At 45.4% G+C, this 23,884-nt stretch overlaps 1 protein-coding gene and 1 pseudogene across 3 annotated transcripts in view; one reads left to right on the top strand and one right to left on the bottom strand.

Moving 5' to 3' along the window:
• Window positions 1-312: 312 nt before the first annotated feature.
• LOC132439210 (small ubiquitin-related modifier 2 pseudogene) lies at window positions 313-6,202 on the bottom strand (annotated as a pseudogene).
• A 3,728-nt stretch (window positions 6,203-9,930) lies between these two features.
• The window catches only part of STOX1 (storkhead box 1), a 50,497-nt gene continuing 36,543 nt past the window's right edge, over window positions 9,931-23,884 (top strand). For all 3 annotated transcript variants that reach the window (XM_060033750.1, XM_060033748.1, XM_060033749.1), the window contains exon 1: window positions 9,931-10,318. In XM_060033750.1, coding sequence (XP_059889733.1) covers window positions 10,009-10,318 — 310 coding nt within the window. In that variant the 5' untranslated portion in view covers window positions 9,931-10,008. The remainder of the gene's footprint in view (window positions 10,319-23,884) is intronic.

The following is a 23,884-nucleotide window of genomic DNA, read 5'->3' as shown; positions in this document are numbered from 1 at the left end:
ACTTGAAAGGAAAACTAAGATTCATTTCTTTTAGAGTAATTTATCCCTACTGAAAGACGGATTGCCCTACATGTAACAGCTACGTACAAAGAAGTTATAAAATTGTCCTTTGTTTTACAATGATAAATGAAAAACATTAAAATTCCCCAATCGAACAAGGTATGCAAGAATTTTTATGTTGTTCTTTTTTTGTTAAACAGTGAGAGCAAAATAACTTACCGGAATATAAAGATAAGAGCTGATGAGGATGCCACTAATGGAGAAAAGGGGGTATTTTCACAGAACCAGTATTTTTTCCCAGCCCATCTCCATTTGATGTCGATCAAAACATACCATTGGCCATTTAGTTAAAAAAAAATGCAGTATGCTTGTGCACATACACCAGTTACTTTATGTACAATAAAGGAATGGGGAACGGGAATACGAGAGAATAGAGAAACTATACTGTAGTAGTCAGGGTGTGGTGGAACCAAATTGCGGTTTTCTAATTGAAAATGTCTTCTTGGTCTGGAGGAGCAGAATTCTGGAGTAAACTAGCAGGTTTCCTTTTCAGTAGACACCCCCTGTCTGCCGCTGGAACACGTCCATTTTATCTTCACCCGCCATTTCCAACTGTGCAGGTGTGTCTGTTTCATTGATTGGCTGCCCGTCAAATCGGAATCTGATCTGCCTCATTGACAAACCCTGTCGTTCACAATAGGCTTTCTTAGTTTACTAAGTGGTGTATGCCTCTTAATCTTAAACTGCACCACAGAACCGTCCTGCCCCGCCACCTTCAAATTAATATGATCGTTGCTGTCAGTCTTGACTCCTCCCTTGGGCTTTCCTCGGCCATGGCGAGCGCCGCAGTCCCCTCAGCTGCCGCTTCACAGCAGAGGAACGAGATCCGCACCGAAGGAGCACGCAAGCACCACCCGGAGCAGCAGAAGAGGGAGGCGGCAGCGGTGGAGAAGGCGGAGGGTGCCTCTCCTACGTTGTTTTACGTTCCGTTTGTTCAAAGCGTTCAGTGACCCAAAGAAGGCCCACACTTTGCATTGCGTCGGTTGGCATGTCTCTTAGTCTCTCTTAAGTTATATTCTCTCCTCCCCCGCTTTGTTTTTCCTGTCATGAAGGCTCTGAGGGTTTGAAAAACATTAGATTGTAAACTACTTGAAATAATGGAACTGTATCCTTTCTCCTTGTATCTTCCTCTTTATTGCCCAGGGCAGCCCCTGGAATTCAGCAGGCTTGGTATTTGTTCTTGTACTATAGGTACTTCTACAAAGCCTCATGTTTTATTCAGATCCTCTGTAGAATGTCGAGGGAACTGCATCTGTTTAGGCCTAAACCAGGGTTGGTTGGTACCGACTTGAACATCTAGTCCTCCTGTCCCACACTTTTGTTCTTTATCATCTTATTCAGGGAACCACGTCCTTGCTTTTTTTTTGAATTGTGTTGCATTCTTTTTCTTTTAATTAATTAATTTATTTATTTTTGGCTGTGTTGGGTCTTCGTTTCTGTTCAAGGGCTTTCTCTAGTTGGGGCAAGCGGGGGCCACTCTTCATCGCAGTGCGCGGGCCTCTCACTATCGCGGCCTCTCTTGTTGCGGAGCACAGGCTCCAGACACGCAGGCTCAGTAGTTGTGGCTCACGGGCCTAGTTGCTCCGCGGCCTGTGGGATCTTCCCAGACCAGGGCTCGAACCCGTGTCCCCTGCATTGGCAGGCAGACTCTCAACCACTGTGCCACCAGGGAAGCCCCCCATGTCCTTGCTTTTGAGCAGCACTGTGGTGGCATTCTAGAGGACACATAGATGAATAAAAGGTAATCCTGGATCCCTGCCTTTGAGAAGCTTAAACAACTGGTAACAAGTAGACTGTCGGAAGGGGGAAAGCAACACTTTGTTTCACAATCCATGATGATTTCAATGTGTGAAGGAGATGCCTTAGTATCTTTTTTCCCCTCCCCCCATAATAAAGCAGAGAAGAGAGACTTGTACCTAGAAGGCACGGGCCTCCCTGGAAACAGAGTTCCTTCGAGATCTGGGTACCTGGAGTAGGGCCAACTCATTTTTGATCAGATTTGCATGTAAATAGTGAGATATGAGGCCCAGCTTTATACCCTCTGCTGTAACAAAACCGGGTAAACCCAAAACTGGATTTGGCATCTTGTCTCAGGCCCCCATACTTTATTTGTTGGTGTCAGGGAAAGACTTAATCTCACTTTCCATGTTTCAAATAATAGGAATTTTGCTGACTTGCTCTGGCTTCAGGGCGCTTAGTTGCACGCCTTCTTGACAGGCTGCTGCTCCAGCTTTCTTTCCAGAAGTAGTATTTTCCAGCTCTGAGACCTGCCCTCTGACCCTGAGTTTAATGGGGAGGTGGAGTGATGGAGTCTGCTCATTTTGGTTAGAAAACTTACTGGCTTTGATGGCCCCAGTGCAGAAGAGCCAGCTGCCTTTACTTCCTTTAACTCAAAAATTATTGGGGCCACTTTTTAATTGTAGAATATTTGGAAAGTATAGAAAAGCTCAAAGAAAGAAATAAAAATTGCTTGTAATCTAGAAATAACTTTTGTTAACATAATCAAAATTATTCCAGTTTTCTTCTCCCCAAACAAAAATGGGATTATGGGGTATTTTATTTTATTTTATTTATTTATTTATTTTAAAATTTTATTTATTTATTTTATATTTGGCCTCATTGGGTCTTCGTTGCTGTGCAAGGGCTTTCTCTAGTTGTGTTGGGCGGGGGCTACTCTTTGTTGTGGTGCACGGGCTTCTCATTGCGGTGGCTTCTCTTGTTGTGGAGCACGGGCTCTAGGCGCACGGTCTTCAGTAGTTGTGGCACACGGCCTCAGTAGTTGTGGCTCATGGGCTCAGTAGTTGTGGCGCACGGGCTTAGTTGTTCCACGATATGTGGGATCTTCCCGGACCAGGGCTCAAACCCATGTCCCCAACACCGGCAGGTGGATACTTAACCACTGCACCACCAGGGAAGCCCTAAGGGGTGTTTTAAATGCTTTATGGATATTAATTCCTTTAACGACGTAGGGAGGGGCAGAGTGATGGGAAGTTTGTACTGGCTCCTTGACCAAACTATATAGTCAGCTTCCTCCAAGACCTCTTTTTAAAATTTTATTTATTTGTATTATTTTTATTTATTTATTTATTTTTATTGAGGTATAGTTGATTGACGATATTGTGTTAGTTTTAGGTGTACAGCATAGTGGTTCAGTTATATATATATATATTCTTTTCCATTATATGTTATTACAAGACATTGAATAAGTTCCCTGTCCTATACAGTAGGTTTTTGTTGTTTATTTTCTGAACCCTCTTTTTGACTAGGCCTCCACATTGGGCCTCATACTATCTTCTGCCTGCCCTGCCCAAGAATATTGCTAAATCAGTTTAGTGCATATCCTTAACCCTTGATAACTGATCAACTTCTGTATCCCCCCACCCTTGATGTATAAATCCTTGAGGTGACTTTAGCAAGGACCCCCTTCGGTCAGTTTAGCAATGTCTCCTATCAGTAATTTTCTATCCACTGACTTCCTCACTCTGTTCCTTGGCAAAAATCCCCGGCTTCTTTGCTGTCTGTGCTTTACAGCTATCTTTGCTGCCTAGACTTTGCAATAGTCTTGAACAAAATCATCCTTACCATTTTAACAAGTGTCAGAATTATTTTTAAAAAATTTTTATTGGAGTACAGCTGGTTTGCAATGTTGTGTTTCTGCTGTACAGAATAATTTTTTTTATCACTTCTCACATCAGAATCATGGGGTTTCTTTTTTTTTTTTACATCTTTATTGGAGTATAATTGCTTTAAAATGTTGTGCTAGTTTCTGCTGTATAACAAAGTGAATCAGCTATACATATACATATATCCCCATATCTCCTTCCACTTGCGTCTCCTTCCCACCCTCCCCATCCCACCCCTCTAGGTGGTCACAAAGCACCGAGCTGATCTCCTTGTGCTATACAGCTGCTTCCCACTAGCTATCTATTTTATATCTGGTAGTGTATATATGTCCATGCCACTCTCTCACTTTGTCCCAGCTTACCCTTCCCCCTCCCCGTGTCCGCAAGTCCATTCTCTACATCTGTGTATTTATTCCTGTCCTGCCCCTAGGTTCATCGGAACCGTTTCTGGTATTCTTAGCCTCTTAGTGTTCCAAGCTAAGGACTTTTTTTCTTCAATGTTTATTTTCTTTTTTGGCCCCTTACCATTGAGAAGATAAAGAAGTGAAATGTTTAAAAGGCAAATCAGAATTAGCTTTGGGGATATCTGGCTCTCAGCCTCTGATTTTGCATCTCTTAGGACCTCACTGGGCTCAATGATTACTGAAACTGCATTAGGGTTCCTACTGTTGGGAGTGAAGGTGGAGCTGTAGAATCATGAAGCTGGAAGGAACCCTAAGAAATCCTTCAGGTCAGCCAAGTATTTTTACTCCCATTTTACAGATTAAGCTACTGTGGTCCAGAGTCTCGTCTAAGTTAAGCAGCTAGAATAAAGAAGGTAATGTTTTTTCTTTAAAAAGAAATGGCATTGTGACTTCCTTGGTGGTCCAGTGGTTAAGATTCCGTGCTCCCATTGCAGGTGGCACGGGTTTGATCCCTGGTCAGGGAACTAAGATCCTGCATGTCATGTGGCACGGCCAAAAGAAAAATAAAAATAAAGTATGCTGCTGCTGATTTGAAAGAAAAAAAGAAAGAAAGAAAAAAGAAGTGGCATTAAATGTCCTTCACGTTTAAGAAGCGGCATTAAATGCTCCCACCTCCTTTTCTCTGTCCTTTGAGTCAACACAGTTGCTTAGCAAAGCCTCACATTTCTCTTTGATAAATAGAAACAAAAGCCTCTACAGCTTTTTTTTTCCCCCCCGATAAAGGGAAGAAATGTGCTGTAGAAGCAGAAATGGTCATAATAAAGAGAACCCAGATATAAAACGCTTTCTAAATCAGCCTTAAGTGTCAAGGCTTGATTTTCTGAGTTAAGGGGAAAGAACTTCAACCTGATGAATTTTGGTGTGGAAAAAATTTGGAGGTGGTTAATTCTGAGTATAACATGAGTCTGTAAACAGACTCCAGAGAAACCACTGAACTTCAGATACCTGGGTAGCTGAGGCCTGGGTGTGCCTGTTCCTTGAGGCTTTGCCCTGGGCATTGACTGTTGGACACCAGGGTCTTCCTGTGATTCACCCTCAAACCAAAAATGCTTTTGTGAATGGTGACACCAGGCTAGCAAGAAAGTAAGAAAAACAGGGTTATCGTGGATCAAGCACTAGTTAAATTAGATTTGATTCAGGTGGAACAAATCTATGGTCCAGGTACTGGGCTACATGCTGGGCCGCAGAGATGAATCAGACAGAAGCCTGGCCCTTAAGGAATCTCAGGTTGCCTGATGAGACAGGTAACTAAATATTACAGCCTTTAACACACATGTGTTATAAGAGGGTTAATGAGGTGCTCCAAGAACAGATTTAATCTTCCTGGATGTGTCACAGGTTTTACAAACTGGCCTTTGTAGTATACCACCTGATGGAAAGGAGAAAGGCCTTCCAGGCAGAGGGAATAGTGTAAGCAAAGACGTGGGAGCATGTTTGGGAAGGTGTGTAATTTTGAGTAGCTGGAGCATAAGATCCTTGGTGTGGATTGGAGGAGGAGGGAAAGCATGGAAATGGAGATGAGGCTGGAAAGACAGGCTGGAGTAAGTGTGTGAAGAGCATTGAATGCTCGCTCTCCTTAGGACTGACACCAGGCAGGTGTGAGCATCAAATGATCCAGTTCATCTTCTCTAACAATTATAGTGTAACCAGAGTGAATTTGTTCCCCTTCAGGTCCAGTTTTCTAAACCGAATAAAATCAAACTCCAAGTTCCATTTGCCAGAGTTGGCCATGTCTTGGCATGTTTTGGGAAGTCCACTCCTTGGAATTGTCAAAAAAAACTTGGGGGTTTACATGATACCCAGAAAATGGGGAAAATGGGGGCCTGATCTTTTTCCTGGGGTGCTCATTATAGTTACCTTGGTACCTGCCTCCACACGGTACTGATGTCAAGGGCTGCTCCCCCACTTCCACTGACCACCGAGTTCCAAAGCTGTGTTGGCTCCAAGAGGCTCCTGCAATGGTCCTGACTGCCTTGCCTCAGACACCCTTTCACTGTGGTTCTCAAGGCTGATGCCTTGGAGTTTACTCTCCACAAGTATCAAGTGTCCCTCCATTCGGGGTGCTCTTGGGAAAGGCATCTCCCAGTAGTGTCACTCTCTCAATTCAGTCAAAGGCAGTAGCTTCCCTTTCCCTTCTCTCTAGGACAAGCCATCTTAATCTTCCTCAGTGGTCTTGAAGCCCAAAGCTCTTTACCAATCCTGTGTCCTTTCCCATGAAAGGCCACTGTATTTTTGAAGTCAACAGCAAATTGGATGAGCTAAATAAATCTTCACAAAAAGTGATAATGGGAGAAGCAATGCATGTGCCCTTAATGGTGACTTTGGAGACATCATCTTCTCTAAGGTGGGATTGTCTGAGCAGGAATTTCATGTCTGATAAGGTGGCCAAGAGAGACATCATCTGGAAATAGGAGAGGGGAAAAGTGAAGTCAATTGTTGGCAGTTATTTACTGTGGAAGGAATAAATTGGACAGTTGTTATCGTATTTCTCAAAATGACCAGAGCTAATCTCTTAATGTTCTGATATACGTTTTTGTTTTTGTTTTTGTTTTTGTTTTTGTTTTGCGGTACACGGGCCTCTCACTGTTGTGGCCTCTCCCGTTGCGGAGCACAGGCTCCGGACACGCAGGCTCAGCGGCCATGGCTCACGGGCCCAGCCGCTCCGCGGCATGTGGGATCTTCCCGGACCGGGGCACGAACCCGTGTCCCCTGCATCGGCAGGCGGACTTTCAACCACTGCGCCACCAGGGAAGCCCCTGATATACGTTTTTGAGAACATTTTTTGAACATATATTTGCACATGGTAAACATAGTGGAAGATAAGGCTCCCTTTTACCCTGCCCCCTGTTTCTTTCTCTGGAGGTAACCACTGTTATCACCAGCTTCTTATGTACGCTTCCAGAGATCTTCCAGCCACACATGAATATATGTGCCTTTTTCCTCTTTCTTTCTTTTTCTTTCTTTCTTTCCTCTTTCTTTCTCTTTCTTTCTTTCCTTCTTTCTTTCCTCCTTTCTTTCATTTTTTTTCTTTCTTTCTTAGTTTCTTAATTTCTTTTCTTTTTTTTAAAATCATACTAGACCTATTTAGTTTTCTTTTTTACTTAAAAAAATATATGGGATATTGTCTTGTATCAGCATGTAAAGTTTTGTCTTATCCTTAATGACTGCATAGAATGCCATTTGGATTTGTATATAATGTTAGAATTACTTTGTCCTTTCTCAGGCATAGAGTCCACTGGGGGGCAAAAATCCTTCCATCTTGAGACTTTCTAGTTTTTAGTTTGACTATTCTGTGCCTCTTTAAGTGGAGAATGATAACACATCCATCTTCTAAAATGTTTGTGTCTGGTCTGCAGAGACTCCAAAGATGGAAGGCCCTTGAGAAGTTCCAGTTTCTCTAGTTTTGCCATGTAATACAGGCCATTCAGGTTGGAGGCCTACAGTTTTCCTCTTAACTTTTAAAGACATGTTCCATTTTGTAGGAGTTTGGAAATATTTGGATGGTAGCTGATCCTTTGGGAAAACAAGTGACTATGTAGTTGACTGTAGTTTAAAAGTTTCCCCCTCACATTCTTTCTCCCTTCTTTTGTTAATTGGACTAGCTTAAATAAAATGATAGGACAAATTTCACACATCTGAACAAAAGTTTCCACAGTTTAAGGCAGCTCTACCTCATAATTTCAGGCCATGAAACCTCATAGCTGGGTCTACCTGCCAGTAGCCTTGCAGCTACAGGCCTTGCTAGTAAGGGCCTGATTGTCTCTGTTTATTTCCAGTTCAAATTCTTGGGACAGAGACTCAAGCTCAGGACAACTTTTCACAGCAGACCACAGGTCCAATGAGTCAGGGCGATGGTCTCCTGCTTCCCCCTCTAGCCAGCTGTGTGGGGAAGGAGACACTGGGATCTCTGCTTCACCACCAGCAGCTTTGTCCTCATGGGCAAGCTGCCTAAACTGTCTGTTTTTTTGTGGAAGATGGGCCTCAATATTGCCCCTTTCAGAGGGTTAATTTTGAGGATAAAATTAGATCACACATGTAAAACTTAGTACAGTTCTAGGCACAGAGCAAGCTGAGAGTAAATGGGAATTTATCACTATCATTATTATGGAAAAGACACTGTCGTAGATGCTAGAGATACAGAGGTAAAAGTCATAATTCCCCAGGCTGGGGAACACAGGAAAGTCATCTTTATCATGACGGAGAGGGGAAGCTTGGCCCTCCCTGTAGGCTATACAGACATAGACATTTAGTTCATTTGGGCTCTCTGCTGTATTCACCCACCCATCCATCCATCCACCCACCCATCCATCCATCCATCCACCCATCCATCCATCCACCCATCCATCCATCCATCCACCCATCCATCCATCCACCCATCCATCCATCCATTCACCCATCCATCCATCCAGAGTCAGACTTCCGATGTGAGATGGTTGTCTCAGGTTCGCATGCTTATTTGAACTGAAAATTGTGTCAGACTTATTTGTCATAGGGAACCCTGACTTGGTGGTTGTCTGACTCCATTTCTTACTGTGTGACTGGGAAATACTTCTTAATCCAACCTATCTTCGGTTACCTCATCCGTTAAAAAAAGATAGAGATACTAATAGAAGCTAACACAGAGTTGTGAAATGAAGGCCCCCAGCATACAGTGTTCAATAAATGTTAGCAATGGTTATTAACATCACCTATCATTTACCGTGATAAGTGACTCACTAGAGGCAGAGAGCAGATTATCTCGAATTATTGTAGTTATTATTGATGATTGATAAGCTGAGGGAGTGGGAATCTGGAACGACTCCCAAGTCTCATCAAGTCCCTCTTATAGTACTGATTGTACTAAGAATGTCCTTCCTCTTCTTTTCCAGAGAAGCCCTCACCCAGTGCAACAATAAGGGTTCCAGCCTTTCTGTCCCTCAGCTTCTGAATTGTACCTCATGCTCCGAGGTGGTCGCTAGAGTCTGCTGTGACAGATCACAAGTCCCTCTCCCTTCACTCCTCGGGATTCTTTTCGGAATCCCCATCCCAACCCAGGCCTGAATCCCAGGGATCTCACCCCTGCGCCTCGCCAGCCATTGGGGCTGGCACCTCAAGATCACTTTCCGTCCCTTACACTTTAATTCTGTTGGATAACCCAGGAGCGAGACCAGACCCCAGAACCTCAGAAGGTCATGAAAAAGGTCCTTAGAATTGAGTCCCGACTCCTCATTTTACAAGACAGTAAACTGAGGCCAGAGAGGGAAAGAAACTTATGCAAACTGATTAGCAGACGGAGACTCAAATCTGGGTCTCCTGCTCCCGACCCGAGCGAGTCTGTCCCTCGTGGCCTCCTCTCTCCCTGGGGGCGATCCCAAAGCCAGGGCGACGGCGGCCATCCTGGTCCTCCCGGCTCTGAGGAACCCTGGCCGTACCGTTCGCGCCGCAGTTGGAGGCGGCTCGGCTCCCCGGTGACTGCGGGGCTGCCCTAAGGCTTGGAAAAGCCCCAGTGAGCGCCCATCGCGGGAAGAGGAGCTCCGGACTGCCGGGGAGCAGAGAAGTGAAGGGAGTCGCCCGGGGTGGGAGTTCGGGGACTGGGTGGGCAGAGACCTGGCTGGGGTGTGGAGAATGACCTGAGAACTTAGCGCCTGGAAACCACTATTGGGCTCCTGCGTGGGGGGAGAGCGGTGGGCGTCCCAGCCTGCGAGTCCCGCCCCACCCCCGGCCTGGCGCGTACATCGGCCCCGCCCCCTGGAGTCCCGTTCTCCCGGCAGCCGGCGCTGAGCGCAGTAAGCCGAACCCTCCCGCCGGCCGCAGCCACCAGTGCAGCGCGGTTGCCGAGCCCGGCGATGCGTTAGGCTACGGGGCCTGGCCGCCGAGGCAGCATGGCCCGGCCCGTGCAACTGGCGCCGGGCTCCTTGGCGCTCGTGCTCTGCAGGCTGGAGGCGCAGGAGGCGGCGGCGGGCGCGGAGGAGCCGGGCGGGCGTGCGGTGTTTCGCGCCTTCTGCCGCGCCAACACACGCTGCTTCTGGAACTCGCGGCTGGCGCGCGCCGCCTCGCGGCTGGCCTTCCAGGGCTGGTTGCGGCGCGGGGTGCTGCTGGTGCACGCGCCTCCGGCCAGCCTGCAGGTGCTGCGCGACGCCTGGTGCCGTCGGGCGCTGCGCCCTCCGCGCGGCTTCCGCATCCGGGCGGTGGGTGAGTGTGGGGCCCAGAGGGGAGGGCGCTTCGCGCTAGCTGCGGGACCGAGCCCCAGCCGCCGGGTTGCGTGCGCCCGAGGCTCAACGCTGAGGAGCGGGAGGTGGCGGTGGGGGCCGAGGGGTTGGGAGGACAGACTGAGTGGCTGGAGGAGGGCCGTCCTCCTAAGACATTCCCTCTGTGGCACACAGGAGCTTCGGCCTCTAAGATATGCCTGGGCGCTGCCCTGAGCCGACTCCAGTGTGACTCCATTCCTCAACTCTTTCAGCCAGTGGAGTGCACAGGGTCCTGGTAGGAACTTTCTACTTGCAAAAGTGATGCTCTAGGCAGAGAGGTTTGGGGCCCGGGGAGCCAGAGTTGCGGTCAGGAGACAGGGGCCTCAGTCTCGGCTCCATGGGGGTGCTCAGGAAGGGTGCACCAGGGGCTGGCCAGATTTTACCGATTGTGAGCTGGCTTTTTAAAATAATTAATTAATTAATTTTTGGCTGCGTTGGGTCTTCATTGCTGCGTGCAGGCTTTCTCTAGTTGTGGCGAGGGGGGGCTACGCTTCGTTGCGGTGCGCGGGCTTCTCGTTGCGGTGGCTTCTCTTGTTGCAGAGCACAGGCTCTAGGCTCGCGGGCTTCAGTAGTTATGGCTCACGGGCTTAGTTCCTCAGCAGCATGTGGGATCTTCCAGCCCGAACCCATGTCCCCTGCATTGGCAGGCAGATTCTCAACCACTGCACCACCAGGGAAGTCCATTTGTTTGTTTGTTTCAAATGACAGACTGGGAGCGGACTAAAGGCTGTGGTTTTCATGCCCTGCTGTACTGGATGCTGCCATGGTGGTGGTCTTGGATCAGGGCCTAGCGGAAGGTTTGGGGTTGTTAACTGCTAGGGAAAAAGAAATAACAAATGGCGCTGTGGACACATCCCATCCCATTACCTAAATAGAGAGAGTTCCTCTTTTCCAGTCTTTTCAGAGAGCCCGTTTGTTAGGAAACAGCAGCTTTTTGCTTGGATAAAATAGCTTTTCATTTGAGAACTTAAACCACTGCACCGCCGAGTGGTCTCTGTTACCTACGAAACTCAGGTGGGTGTCAGCTCCTTGTCACAGGCTGGTTCTGTCTGTATTTAGTGGGGTTGTGAGGACCATTTGATGGTGTGCTGTTGACAAGTCACCAGTTGTTCCAGCCCAAAATTTTGACTCCTACCAAGCAACCCCCCTCTCTCTCTCAGCCCATAAATCATCCTGGGAGAAGGGGGAGGAGAAGCAGCAGCAAATAAAAAACATTTGTTTTAGTCCCCAGGTGTAAAGCAGCAGGGTATCATGAGGCACTTGATGTTGTGTATCATCTAGTCAGAGATGACGTCTCCACATCCCAGGCCAGTGAGGTTACACCTTGGCCTCTCACCTCCATGCATCCAGTTCTGTGTGGTACCTCTACCCCCGACCCCCACCTTTCTTCCCTTAAGCGCAAAAAAGAGCTCAGTTGCAAAGCCACATACACACATTTCACTTCCTTTTACTTGCAGGAGTGAGTGAAGAAAATAGGTTTCTGGCTGACAGCGGTGAGCCAAGTAGCCAAGCCAGAATTCTTAAAGGGGAAGGGGTCTTTCAGACAGACTGGATGAAAAACTCTTTTCACTTCTGTGTCCTCGGGTTTTTCTGGTTTGAATTAGTGGTTGCATTCTCTGGTTCCCCCACCCCCTTTCAAAGGGTGAGCATAGAGTACATTGCAGAGAGGGAGTGGATGGGGTTGGGGTCTGGACCTGAGGGTGAAATAGAGAGGGCCTGTGCTAAGCCAGAGGCGGCCGTGATGCCGCCACCTGGGGTCCAGCCAGCAGTGGTGAATGCTGGTTCCTGGGTTGGCCCTGTGTTCTGCCATCTGAAAGATGCAGTGGACAAAGTGAATGTATTATCAAATACTCTGATTCTCCACCCACTAGGTAGTGCTGCCTACCTATTGCACAATTCAGGATGTGATGGACATTGTAGTCTGTGGAGTGTGCAATACAGTGGTCTTTACACTGGGTCATCTCCCCTGATGTGGGGCTCTTGGCAGGAATGATTTTGAGGTTTTTAACAGAGTCGTGATAAGAATTTGGACATTTAGCTGTAATTTGTACAAAACCAGCTCTTAGGACATTTTGAGGAGCAAAATGGGGAAAGATCTTATTTGATGCTAGTCGGGGGATGCACATGGGGAGGGAGGTTTGTTTTGAATAGAGTTGCTAATTACTACTCTCACTTGGGGGTCCTTGGGTCAGATCAAAGGAGAGGAGGCATCAATGCAGCTCTTGGGCCATCTTAAGAGTCCCAGAAGTTGGCAGGAGGAGCTGACTTCTCCCAAAGAAACTGGAAGTTTCAGTCTGCTTGCTTTCCCAAATCTGGCATCATTGGCTTCCAGAGGCTAAAATGGGCTTCCAGGAAGGCAAGGAAGAGCAGCTGAGAACTATTGCAGGCATTCCACTCTTGCTGTTACTTTGTGGGAAAGAGCAAAATTCTAGAAAAAGACAAAAGCATCAATTTGGTCAGATCAATTTGGTCTCTTTGCTATAGATTTTGTTGTTGTTTTGTTTTTTAAGGCTCACATACTCCTACATAAGAGCATTTGGGCGTGGGGAGTGTTGCTTATCAGCTCAGAGAAAATGCAGGGAGGGGAGGCGGGGTGGTCATCAGCTTTATAAACCCACTGTGCTCCACGGGTCCTTTTCCTGGGCTTCTGGACCTGGGGCTCATGGAGGCCTCATAAGATATGAGGAAGGAGCGCTGTGGCCAAGCAGACAGGAGCATCCTGAGTCCCAGGGACAGACCTGAATTTAAGGTCTGCAGGACGTCATGTTTTCTCTATGTTTTGTGTCTCTTCTTTCCCTCTTCACTTTCTCTACCTCAGCTTTACTCTGATGAGAAAAATAGTTTCCAGGCTGACAGCATTTCCCTAAAAAGGGGACAAAGGATCTTTAGCAGGATAACCAGGAGCTAACTCTTCTTTTGTGCTCTAGTCCTCAAGTGTTTTCTGTTTCTTTTTTTTTTTTAATTAGCAAATGACCTTAACAAATGAAAGGGTTGAGCTCTGGAAGCTGGAGGGAGTCCTCTGCTTCCCAGGCTGAGCCACTGCAGGTGGTACAGGTGGGGGACACCTGTGTTTGTTTGGGTGAATCAGTTCTTGCTAGAGGACCACACCCACTGGGGAGTTGAAAGGTTAATGATGGCCTCCTGGGGTAAGGGAGGGATGGCTACTTGGCCAAAGTAGTTTGTTCCTCGAAATTTATAGCTGAGGTATCCCCACTCTTTTAGATGAAAGGCTCAGTGTGGCCTTTCATCCTTTTTCATTGAAATGAGATAAAAATAAAAATGCCTATGGGGAGTTCCCTGGTGGCCTAGTGGTTAGGATTCTGGGCTTTCATTGCCGTGGCCTGGGTTCAGTCCCGGGTCGAGGAACGGAGATCCTGCAAGCCGTATAGCGGGGCCAAAAAAAAAAAAAAAAAAAAAGGAAAAAGCCTGTGGCTTCTTCAAAATACTTGCTTCATTAATGTATTCATATGCTAGGTACTGTTCTAGTTTTTTTTCTATGTTTTAATGTATCTTTCAATTAGAGTTGCACGTGTTCTCGGAGAAAACGGAGTCGGCCTGTTTATTTCATATTCAGTTCAAGAGGGGATAGTTGAGGGGCTTCCCTGGCCGTCCAGTGGTTAAGAGTCCGCGCTCTCACTGCATGGGGCACGGGTTTGATCCCTGGTCCGGGAACTAAGATCCCATATGCCACATGGTGCTGCAAAAAAAAACCCAAAAAACAAGTGCCCAGCTAGAGTAGAGGCCAATCACTCTTTTATACTAGGTATAAATTTCAGAATCTATTTTGGGATCTTGTTTGGGAGAAGAAGAGCTCAAGGGTACCTGGTGCCTGATGGTTCAAGAGTTGGGCAAACGACTTATCCTTATCTGATTTGGGGAGTGTCCAAGGGGAGTGTGTAGAGATGCTGAGAAGAGGGAACGGTCCAATTCCTATTCTTGTTTCTGAAGTCCTATCATGAATTGGCAGTGGGCATTCTGTTGGATTTAGTAGCTAATGGAATTTTTAAAGTGAAATTTGCATTTAGTGAAATGCACAAATCATAAGTGTAGCATTTTATGCATTTTTCAAGTAATACACATGAGTGTAACCCAAGTTTCCTGCAGGATTTAGCACATTACCATTACCCTAGAAAGTTCCCTCTTGCCCCTTCCCAGTCAGCTCTTCCTCCACCCTCAGAAGTAACCACTATTCTGATTTTTTAAACCGTAAATTAATTTTGCTTGTTCAAGAGCTTCAAGTAAATGGAATAATATACTATGTACTCTTTTGTGTGAGGATTCTTTCACTCAGCGTCATGTTTCTGAGATTCATCTCCGTTGCATTACTAATTTGTTCCTTTTTATTGCTGAGTAGAATTCCATTTTATTAATATACCACCGTTTATTCATTTACCCCTAGATGAACTCCTGGGATGTTTCCAGTATGGCTGTTACGAAAAAGCTTTTATGAATATTTGTGTACACATTTTTTAAGCTTTTATTTCTTTTGGGTCCTTACTTAGGAGAGGAATTGCTGACTCATTGAGTAGGTTATGTTTAGTTTTAGGACACCTTTTTCCAAACTGGTTGTACCATTTTACACTCCTACCCATGAAATGAGACATTTTGGTTGCTCCACATCTTTGTCAACACTTGATGTTGTCAGTCTTTCTAATTTTGGCTATTCCGGGGGTATATAGTGGTATCTTGTAGTTTTAATTTGCACGCCCCAAAGATTTTCTCCTGTGTTTTCTTCTAGCAGTTTTATAGTTTTATGGTTCTATATTTATGTCTATGATCCATTCGAGTTATTTGTGTGAATGGTATGAATTGTAGTTTGAAGTTTTTGGCTTGTTTTTTTTTTGTCATATGGGTGTCCAATTGTTCATGACAATTTGTTGAAAAGACTAGCCTTTCTCATTGAATTCCCTTTGTAATTTTGTTGAAAATCAGTTTACTATATATGTGAGGGTCTGTTTCCATTCATCTTGAGTCTATCCTTTCACCCAATACCGTACTTACTGTGGTTTTTAGTAAGACTTGAAATCAAATATTGTGAGTCCTCCAACTTTGTTCTTCCTCCAAATTGTTTTGGCTACTCTAGGTTCTTTGTTTTTCCACATAAATTTTGGAATCAGCTTGTCAATTTCTAAAAAAAAAAAAACAGCTGAGATTTTAATTGGGATTGTATTGAAACAATAGATCAATTTGAAGTTAGATGAGAAATTCATCCTGGTTTTCCCCAAACTGCCCTGGTTTTAGAAATGATATTCTTGCATCTTGAGAACCCCCTCCAGGCAGACTGGGATGATTGGTCACCCTTATTTAGGGAGAATTGACATCTTAACAATTCATGAACATGGTATAACTCTGCTTGAGTGTTCTTAATTTCTCTTGGCAATGGTTTGTACTTCTAAGTGTACAGGTCTTGAATATATTTTTAAATTTATGTTCCTAAGAATGTTTTTGGATGCTATTATATATAGAATTACTTTAAAATAAACTTTTTATTTTGGAATTATTCTATTCTATGCCACAAGGCATGTGAGATCTTAGTTTCCTGACCAGGGATCCAACCTGTGCCCCCTGCATTGGGAGCACAGAGTCTTAACCACTGGACTGCAAGGGAAGTCCCTGGAGTAATTTTATATTTACAGAAAAATTGCAAAGATAGTACAGAGTTTTATATTCATCACCCAGTTTTCCCATAATGTTTTTTACCTTACCTTTTAATTCACATATAAAATTAACCATTTTAAGGTATACAATTCATTGGGTTTTAGTATATTCAGAATGTTGTGCAATCATCCCCATTATCTAATTCCAGAACGTTTTCATTACCCCCAAAAGAAACACTGTACCCACTAGCAGTTTCTCCCCATTCTCCCCTCGCCTGAGCCCCTGCCAGCCACGAATCTACCTTCTGTCTTTTTTTTTTGCGGTATGCGGGCTTCCCACCGCTGTGGCCTCTCCCATTGCGGAGCACAGGCTCCGGACGCGCAGGGTCAGCGGCCATGGCTCACGGGCCCAGCCGCTCCGCGGCACGTGGGATCCTCCCCGACCGGGGCACGAACCCGTGTCCCCTGCATCGGCAGATGGACTCCCAACCACTGCGCCACCAGCGAAGCCCTACCCTCTGTCTTTATGAGTTTGCCTATTCTGGACGATTCATGTAAATGGAATCACACGTAAATGTGGTCTTTTGTATCTGGTATATTTCACTTAGCATAATGTTTTCAAGGTTCATTTGTGTTGTATCGTATGTACTTCATTCATTTTTATGGCTGAATAATATTAATTGTATGAATATAGCATGTTTTGCTTATCTGTTCATCAGTGGATGGTTATTTGGGTTGGTTTCACTTTTTGGCCACTATAAATAATGCTGCTATGAACATATGCTGCAAGTCTGTGTGTGGACATATATTTTTATTCTTGGGTAGATCCCATTTGGTTATTTTTTAATAATTTTTTCTCTGATGAGATTTCCAATTTGTTCATTACAAGTATGTTTTCTTTTTAAAATCTTTCAGCATAGTTATACCAGCTTCTATAAAAATCCTTGTCATTCTAATATCTCAGTCATCTCAGGGTCAGTCTCATTGGTTGCCTTTTCTTTTGAATGGTTCGCATTTTCCTGTTTCTGTGTTGTTTAGTACTGTGGATTGTATCTCTGACATGATGAGTGATCTGTTTTAGAGACTCTGGATTGTTATGTTCCTCTGTAGAGTTTGATTTTTCTGTTTATCAGGCACTTAATGTGGCTGGGCTCAAATCTCTGAACTCTGTTTCCCCTGTAGTAAATGGCAGCTAAAATCTCTTAAAGTAGGCTGGTTATGCCCTCTGCATGCATAGTTCATAGTTCAGCCATAGAGTCAGACTGAGTTTATACGCAGACTTTGCGGTTCCACCTCCTTGGCTCGGTCCTTTCCAGCATCACTTTCTTGCTGTTGTAGCTGCTCCAAAGTGGCCTTAGATTCTTTAAGCCAGTAAGACTGGTTTTTGGGTTTCTACCAAAGTTTTAGCCTCCCGGCCTGGCTCCTAATGGAGCCTGCCTTTAGGTGAAGAGCTATAAAAAGAAATGGAAAACTTATCCATTGCCATTTCCTTCCAAGAGGACCACCCCTCCGGTTTATGCCTGATTTTGTTTGCTTTTCAGTACCTTCAGGGAAAAGCTTTTCTATTTTGTCCAAGGTTATGGTTATTTTCAAGAGGGTTAGTCTAGTAGCATCTTGTCCACCGTTATTAGAAACAAAACCTCATTAATGAATGTTTTTAGGTCCTGTCTTTTCCTCTTTTAAAATGTCATGACCCTGGGACTTCCCTGGTGGTGCAGTGGTTAAGAATCTGCCAGCCAGTGCAGGGGACACGGGTTCAATCCCTGGTCCGGGAAGATCCCACATGCTGCGGAGCAACTAAGCCCATGCGCCACCACTACTGAGCCTGCACTCTAGAGCCCGCGAGCCACAACTACTGAGCCCATGTGCCACAACTACTGAAGCCCGCACGCCTAGAGCTTGTGCTCCGCAACAAAAGAAGCCACCGCAGTGAGAAGCCCATGCACCATAACGAAGAGTAGCCCCTGCTCGCCGCAACTAAAGAAAGCCTGTTTACAGCAGTGAAGACCCAATGCGGCCAAAAATAAATAATAAAAAGTTAAAAAAAAAATGTCATGACCATAAAGAAAGTAATGGTGATGACAAGATCGTTTAGCCAGTCACTAAAACAAATGCCTCTGTTCCAGCTCTCCCTTCTCCCAGAGAGACCTTGGTATTTTTCCAAGTCTTTTCTAGCTTGATTATCCCTTTTCTCCTGTTTGGTGGTAAGTGGAATAACTCTGCCCATTTTGCAGACAGGAAATGGAGTCAAAGCTGTGATGTGGGTGGTGTTGCTTGGGTTTCTTGTCTTCCTCTCTGTTCACCACCAGTTCTCCCAGGGTTCCTGTGGAAGCTCTGGTATTTTTCACCAGCCAGAGCCCCAGCACTCCCTCTCCCCCTGAGGCTATCAGATTCCCACCAGGCCTTTGGTCTACTCCAAGGTCTGGGAAATGGCAGAAACAGCTGCTCTGACCATGCCCCTGCTCTCACCTCCCTCCTTCCTACCCAGGATCTTTCCAGCCAGGTTTTTCTGGCTTTGTTCTGCCAGATGTTGCCTTTTACCTTATTCTGCCCAGGGGCAGCTGAAGGATTCAGTCTAAAAGAGCCAAAGGGCTCACACCAGGGTGTCTTGTAGGCATATCCTTGTTATCAAGCTGGATGATCTGTATGTAGCATCTGGGTAGTTAGTGAGTGTCCTTGGCTTCATGTTTTGATTTGGCAGCTGGTGCACGAGAGACGGCACCTCTAGTTGCTGCCATGTAGCGTTGAGGTCCAGCGGGATGAAAGGCGCCATCAACCTGAAAATCAGCTTGGAGTCCTCTTCCCTCTCCCTCATCCCCAGCCAGTAGGTCACCAAGTTCTACGAGGCTGAACTCCTCGGTTTCTCTCAAACCCACCCCTTTCTCTCCATTTCCACTGCTAGGCCTTTGTCCAACCAAGATCTCACCATTTCCTACCTGAATTATGGCTCCAGCTTCCTCCCTTTTTGTGGTGCCACCTCCTGTCTTGCCCTGTATGCTCCAGTTCATTCACCATCCTACAGGAAGACAGGCTCACAGCATCTAAAATGCAGATCTGATCCTGCTCTTCATCTGCTGGAATCCCTTCTGCTTCTCCCCTTATCTTTTCAGGAAAAGTCCAGAGCCTTTAACATGCACTGCAGGGCTCTCTAATCCAGGTCCAGCTTGAGCTTCCCCTTTATCCCCACCTTCTGAGACGTGCCTGTCTTCCTATATCAGTTAGGGATCAATCAGAGAAACAGATCCAGTGTGAGATATATATTGAGAGATTTATTACAAGGAATTGGCTTTGCATGATTGTGAGGTCTGGCAAGGCAAGTCCCAAATCTGTAGGTCTGGCCATCAGGAGGGGCAGGCTGGAACTCACAGGCACAAGCCAAGGCCGCTGGGTGTATGTGGAGTTTCTTCTTTCGGGGAGCCTCAGTTCTGCTCTTAAGCCCTTTCAACTGATGGAAGCCTAGATTATGTAGAATAATCTCTCTTATTTAGGTTAATGGATTATAACCTTTAATCACGTCTGTAAAGTAGCTTCACAGCAAAGCCTGGGTTAGCATTTGATTGAATAACGGGAGCTGTAGCTTAGCCAGGCTGACATATAAGACTGACCATCCCACTTCCCTTCAGCCAGACCTGGGTGCTGTGTTCTGAACAAACTGGGCTCTCACATAGGCTGTCTTTGCATGCTGTTCCCTCTCCTGGGTGCCTGAGATGGGTGCTCTTCGGTTTCTCCCATGTCTGCCATGAGTAGAGTCTCCAGCACTGGGTATATTTACGTGTCTGTTGCTCTCCAAGGAAAAGCAAACTGTTGAGTCATCCTTGAGTTTCAGACACTTCCGTTCTTACCTCTGCTGCTGGCTGAGGGATGAATGCCCAGAAAGTTTAATGGTCAGCTCCAGACTGTTCGTTTTAAAACATGGTCATCTTCCTTCTTTCATTGTACCATGCATTGAGCTTCTTAAATACCCCTGTGGATCTCACATGGATCACTACTGAAGAACACCAGCACAGAATCATCTTCAGCTGCAGACAGCAAAACTGAGACTTGAAGAGTCCCTGCAAGCTGTGGTTTAAAGTTTCCTGATCACGCAAAGCCACTTCGGTTAGTAGAGAAAACCCAGGTTCAAATTCCTGCCCTGCCACTTACTAGCTCTGGGACCTTGAGCTAAATACTTACCCCTCTCAGCTCTATTGTCTTCATAGGTACAAATGAGGATCTAATAGCTGCTTTGCAGGTTATTTTGAAGATAAGGTACCTGAGGCATTCAGCCTGCAGCCTTGTCCAGAGTCAAAGTCAGGAAAGCAACAAACACACGGGAATCTTTAGCACGGAGGGAGAAGAAAATGTGTCTCTGGATTCTCATTCTCTCGATAGCCTATCTCCACTGGGACCTGTGCTGATTATTGCTGGTCTGGCACATGTTTATGTTCAAGATCTCTGTCCTTTTGTCGTGTGCTTCCTGTCCTATGTAAGACCCTTGGTGCCGGTCAGGTCCACAGCCCTTTGAGCCTTACCTCAGATCCAAAGGGTGCCTGGTGCTGTAGAGAGAGCCCTGAACTGGGATTCCGATGCCTGAGTTTGGAACTAACCCTGCTGCTAAGTTTCAGGGAGCCTTCAGGTCAGTCACCTCATTTTTCTGGGCCGCTGGGTCTTCAGCTGTGAACAGTCCACTGCTCACTTTGGCTTTGTTGACTGGCTCAGGTTTCCCAACCCCTGGCTGGGCACTAACGTCACCTGTGTCAGGAGGCCCAGGGAAGAACAGGCAAAAGCTCACATTGAAGTTGCTTAAGATATTTTCCACAATCAGGGAAGTTGCACCTTCCCCTTATCCCTTCCCAGCCATCTTGATTCTTTAATAGCATCCTGCTTTGCGAAGCGTCTGAAGTCGCGAGGCTGTTGGAGCGCTCCATGCTGGGCCTCCGTGCTCGCAGTCATTTGTTAGGTATGCGTTGAGCCTTTACTGTGTGCCTGGCCCTGTGCACACACGATTCAGAGGGACAAAAGGCTCATGCCCTGACCTCAAGGAGCTCACAGACTAGGAGTCAGATGGACAAGTAAGTGATACAGAATCATATGGAGCGATAGAAGGACAGCTGACCAAGAGTCCCATGCATGTGTGCACGTGTGCATATGTGTCCAGGAGAAGGTGATGCCTGAACTAAGATGGAAGGAATAAGTAGATGTTAGCTTGATGAGAAACACATTTTTTTTTTTTTTTCCGGTACGCAGGCCTCTCACTGTTGTGGCCTCTCCCGTTGCGGAGCACAGGCTCCGGACACGCAGGCTCAGCGGCCATGGCTCACGGACCCAGCCGCTCCACGGCATGTGGGATCTTCCCGGACCGGGGCACGAACCCGTGTCCCCTGCATCGGCAGGCGGACTCTCAACCACTGTGCCACCAGGGAAGCCCAAGAAGCACATTTTAAGAAGAGGTGGGGAGAGGGCATGTGTCCCTGGGCATGGCCCACATGAGGAACCACAAGCAGCCGAGCACAGCCAGAGCATGGAATGGGAGGTAGGCAGTGGCATGAAGGGCCTGGAGAGGGGCTGGCCTGTGACAGGCCTTGACTGCTATACTGAGGAATAGGAATGTGGATTTAAGCCTGAGGCCGCTGAAGAGTATCAAGCAGTAGAGTACATGTATGTGTGTGTGATTACGTTCATAATCCTATTTAATGTGATACAACGTAGATGTTTCCCAGCCTTATGTGTGTATCATCTTCCGTAGAGATTGTTGCCTGCACTGGCGGTGCCTTTGACGGGGTTACATAACCCCTGTGGTCCACTGCAGTTTATGCTGTTGGTGCTTATTAAGTGGTTACTCTGTCATCTGAGTAAGGCCGTAGAAAGAGCCCAAAGGCCATGCAGGATACCCAAGATCTAACCCTCTGTCACTAACCTGATGAATAACCAGCTTCTCATCCAGTCCTCTTGGGGCCTCAGTTGCCTTGTCTGTTGGCAAGCCTTCTACCTGCCCTTCTACTTCACAGCATTGGCATCAGGCTCAAATGAGATACTATCGTGAAAACACTTTGTAAAGTACAAAGTACAAGCACCAAGCTATGTTTCCATTTATTTCTTATCTTTCATCAATGTTTTCAGTGTACAAGTCTCTCACATCCTTAGTTAAATTTATTCCTAAGGATTTTATTCTTTTGGTACTGTTGCAAATGGAATTATTTTCTTAATTTCCTTCTCAGATAGTTCCTTGTTAGTAAATAGAAAGGCAACTAATTTTTGTATGTCGATTTTATATCCTGCACTTTGTTGATTCATTTTAACAGTTTTCATTTCATTTTAACAGTTTTTTTGTGGGGTTTTTAGAGTTTTCTTCATATTTGATCATGTCATCTGCAAATAGATAATTTTACTTCTTCCTTTCCAATTTGGCTGACTTTTATTTCTTTTTCTTGCCTAATTGCTCTGGCAAGGAGTTCCAGGACTATGTTGAATAGAAGTGGTGAGAGTGGGCATCCTTGTCTTGTTTCTGATCTTAGAGGAAAAGCTTTCAGTTTTTTCCTATTGATTATGATATGAGCTGTGGGCTTCTCGTATATGGCCTTTATTATGTTAATTAAGACTAAGGTAATGTTCATGGAATGGAGGACTTAATATTTTTTAAATGTCCATGCCACCCAAAGTGATCTACAGATTCAGTGTGTTCCCTATCAAGGTCTCAATGACAACCCTGAATAGCCAAGACAATCTTGAGAAAGAAGAACAAACTGAAGGTATCATGCTCCCCAATTTCAAACTATATTACAAAGTTACAGTAATCAAAATGGTATAGTACTGGCACAAAAACAGACACATAGATTAATGGAGCAGAATAGAGAGCCCAGAAATATGCTTATATGATCAATTAATCTGTGACAGAGGAGGCAAGAATATACAATGGGGAAAAGACAGTCTCTTCAATAAATGGTGTTGAGAAAACTGGACAGCTACAGGCATGAGAATCAAACTAGACTACTTTCTCACACCATTTACAAAAATAAACTCAAGGGATTTCTCTGATGGTCCAGTGGTTAAGACTCTGTGCTTTCACTGCAGGGGGCATGGGTTCGATCCCTGGTCTAGGAGCTAAGCTCCCACATGACGTGTGGTACAGCTAAAAAAAAAAAAAAGAAAGAAAGAAAGAAAGAAAAAGAAATGACAAAAATAAACTCAAAATGGGTTAAAGACCTAAATGTAAGACCTGAAACCATAAAACTCCTAGAAGAAAACATAGGCAGTACACTCTGATATCAGTCAAAGAGCATTATTTTTTTGAATATGTCTCCTTAGGCAAGGGAAACAAACTACATCAAACTACTAAGCTTTTACACAGCAAAGGAAACTATCAGCAAAATAAAGAGGCAGCCTACTGAATGGGAGAATATACTTGCAAATGATATATCTGATGAGGGGTAATATCCAAAATATACAAAGAACTCATACAACTCAACATCAAAAAAAACCAACTCAATAAAAAAATGGACAGAGGACCTGAATAGACATTTTTCCAAAGAAGACATACAGATGGCCAACAGACACATTCAAAGATGTTCAACATCACTAATCATCAGGGAAATGCAACCAAAACCACAGTGAGGTATCACCTCACACCTGTCAGAATGGCTATTATCAAAAGGACAACAATGGGAATTCCCTGGTGGTCTGGTGGTTGGGACTCAGTGCTTTCACTGCTGGGGCCAGGGTTCGATCTCTGGTTGGGGAACTAAGATCCCACATGCCACGCGGTGCGGCCAAATAAAAAAAAGACAACCAAAAACAAGTGCTGACGAGGATATGAAGAAAAGGGAACCTTGCGCACTGTTGGTGAGAACGTAAATTGATACAGCTACTATGAAAAACAATAGGGAGGTTCCTCAAAAAATTAAAACCGTACCCTCCAGCAATTCCACTTCTGGGTA

The sequence above is a fragment of the Delphinus delphis genome, chromosome 16 (assembly GCF_949987515.2).
Source record: "Delphinus delphis chromosome 16, mDelDel1.2, whole genome shotgun sequence".
In the NCBI taxonomy this organism is placed as follows: domain Eukaryota; kingdom Metazoa; phylum Chordata; class Mammalia; order Artiodactyla; family Delphinidae; genus Delphinus; species Delphinus delphis.
The sequence above is the reverse complement of the archived record's forward strand: the minus strand, read 5'-3'. Positions and strand labels throughout refer to the sequence as shown.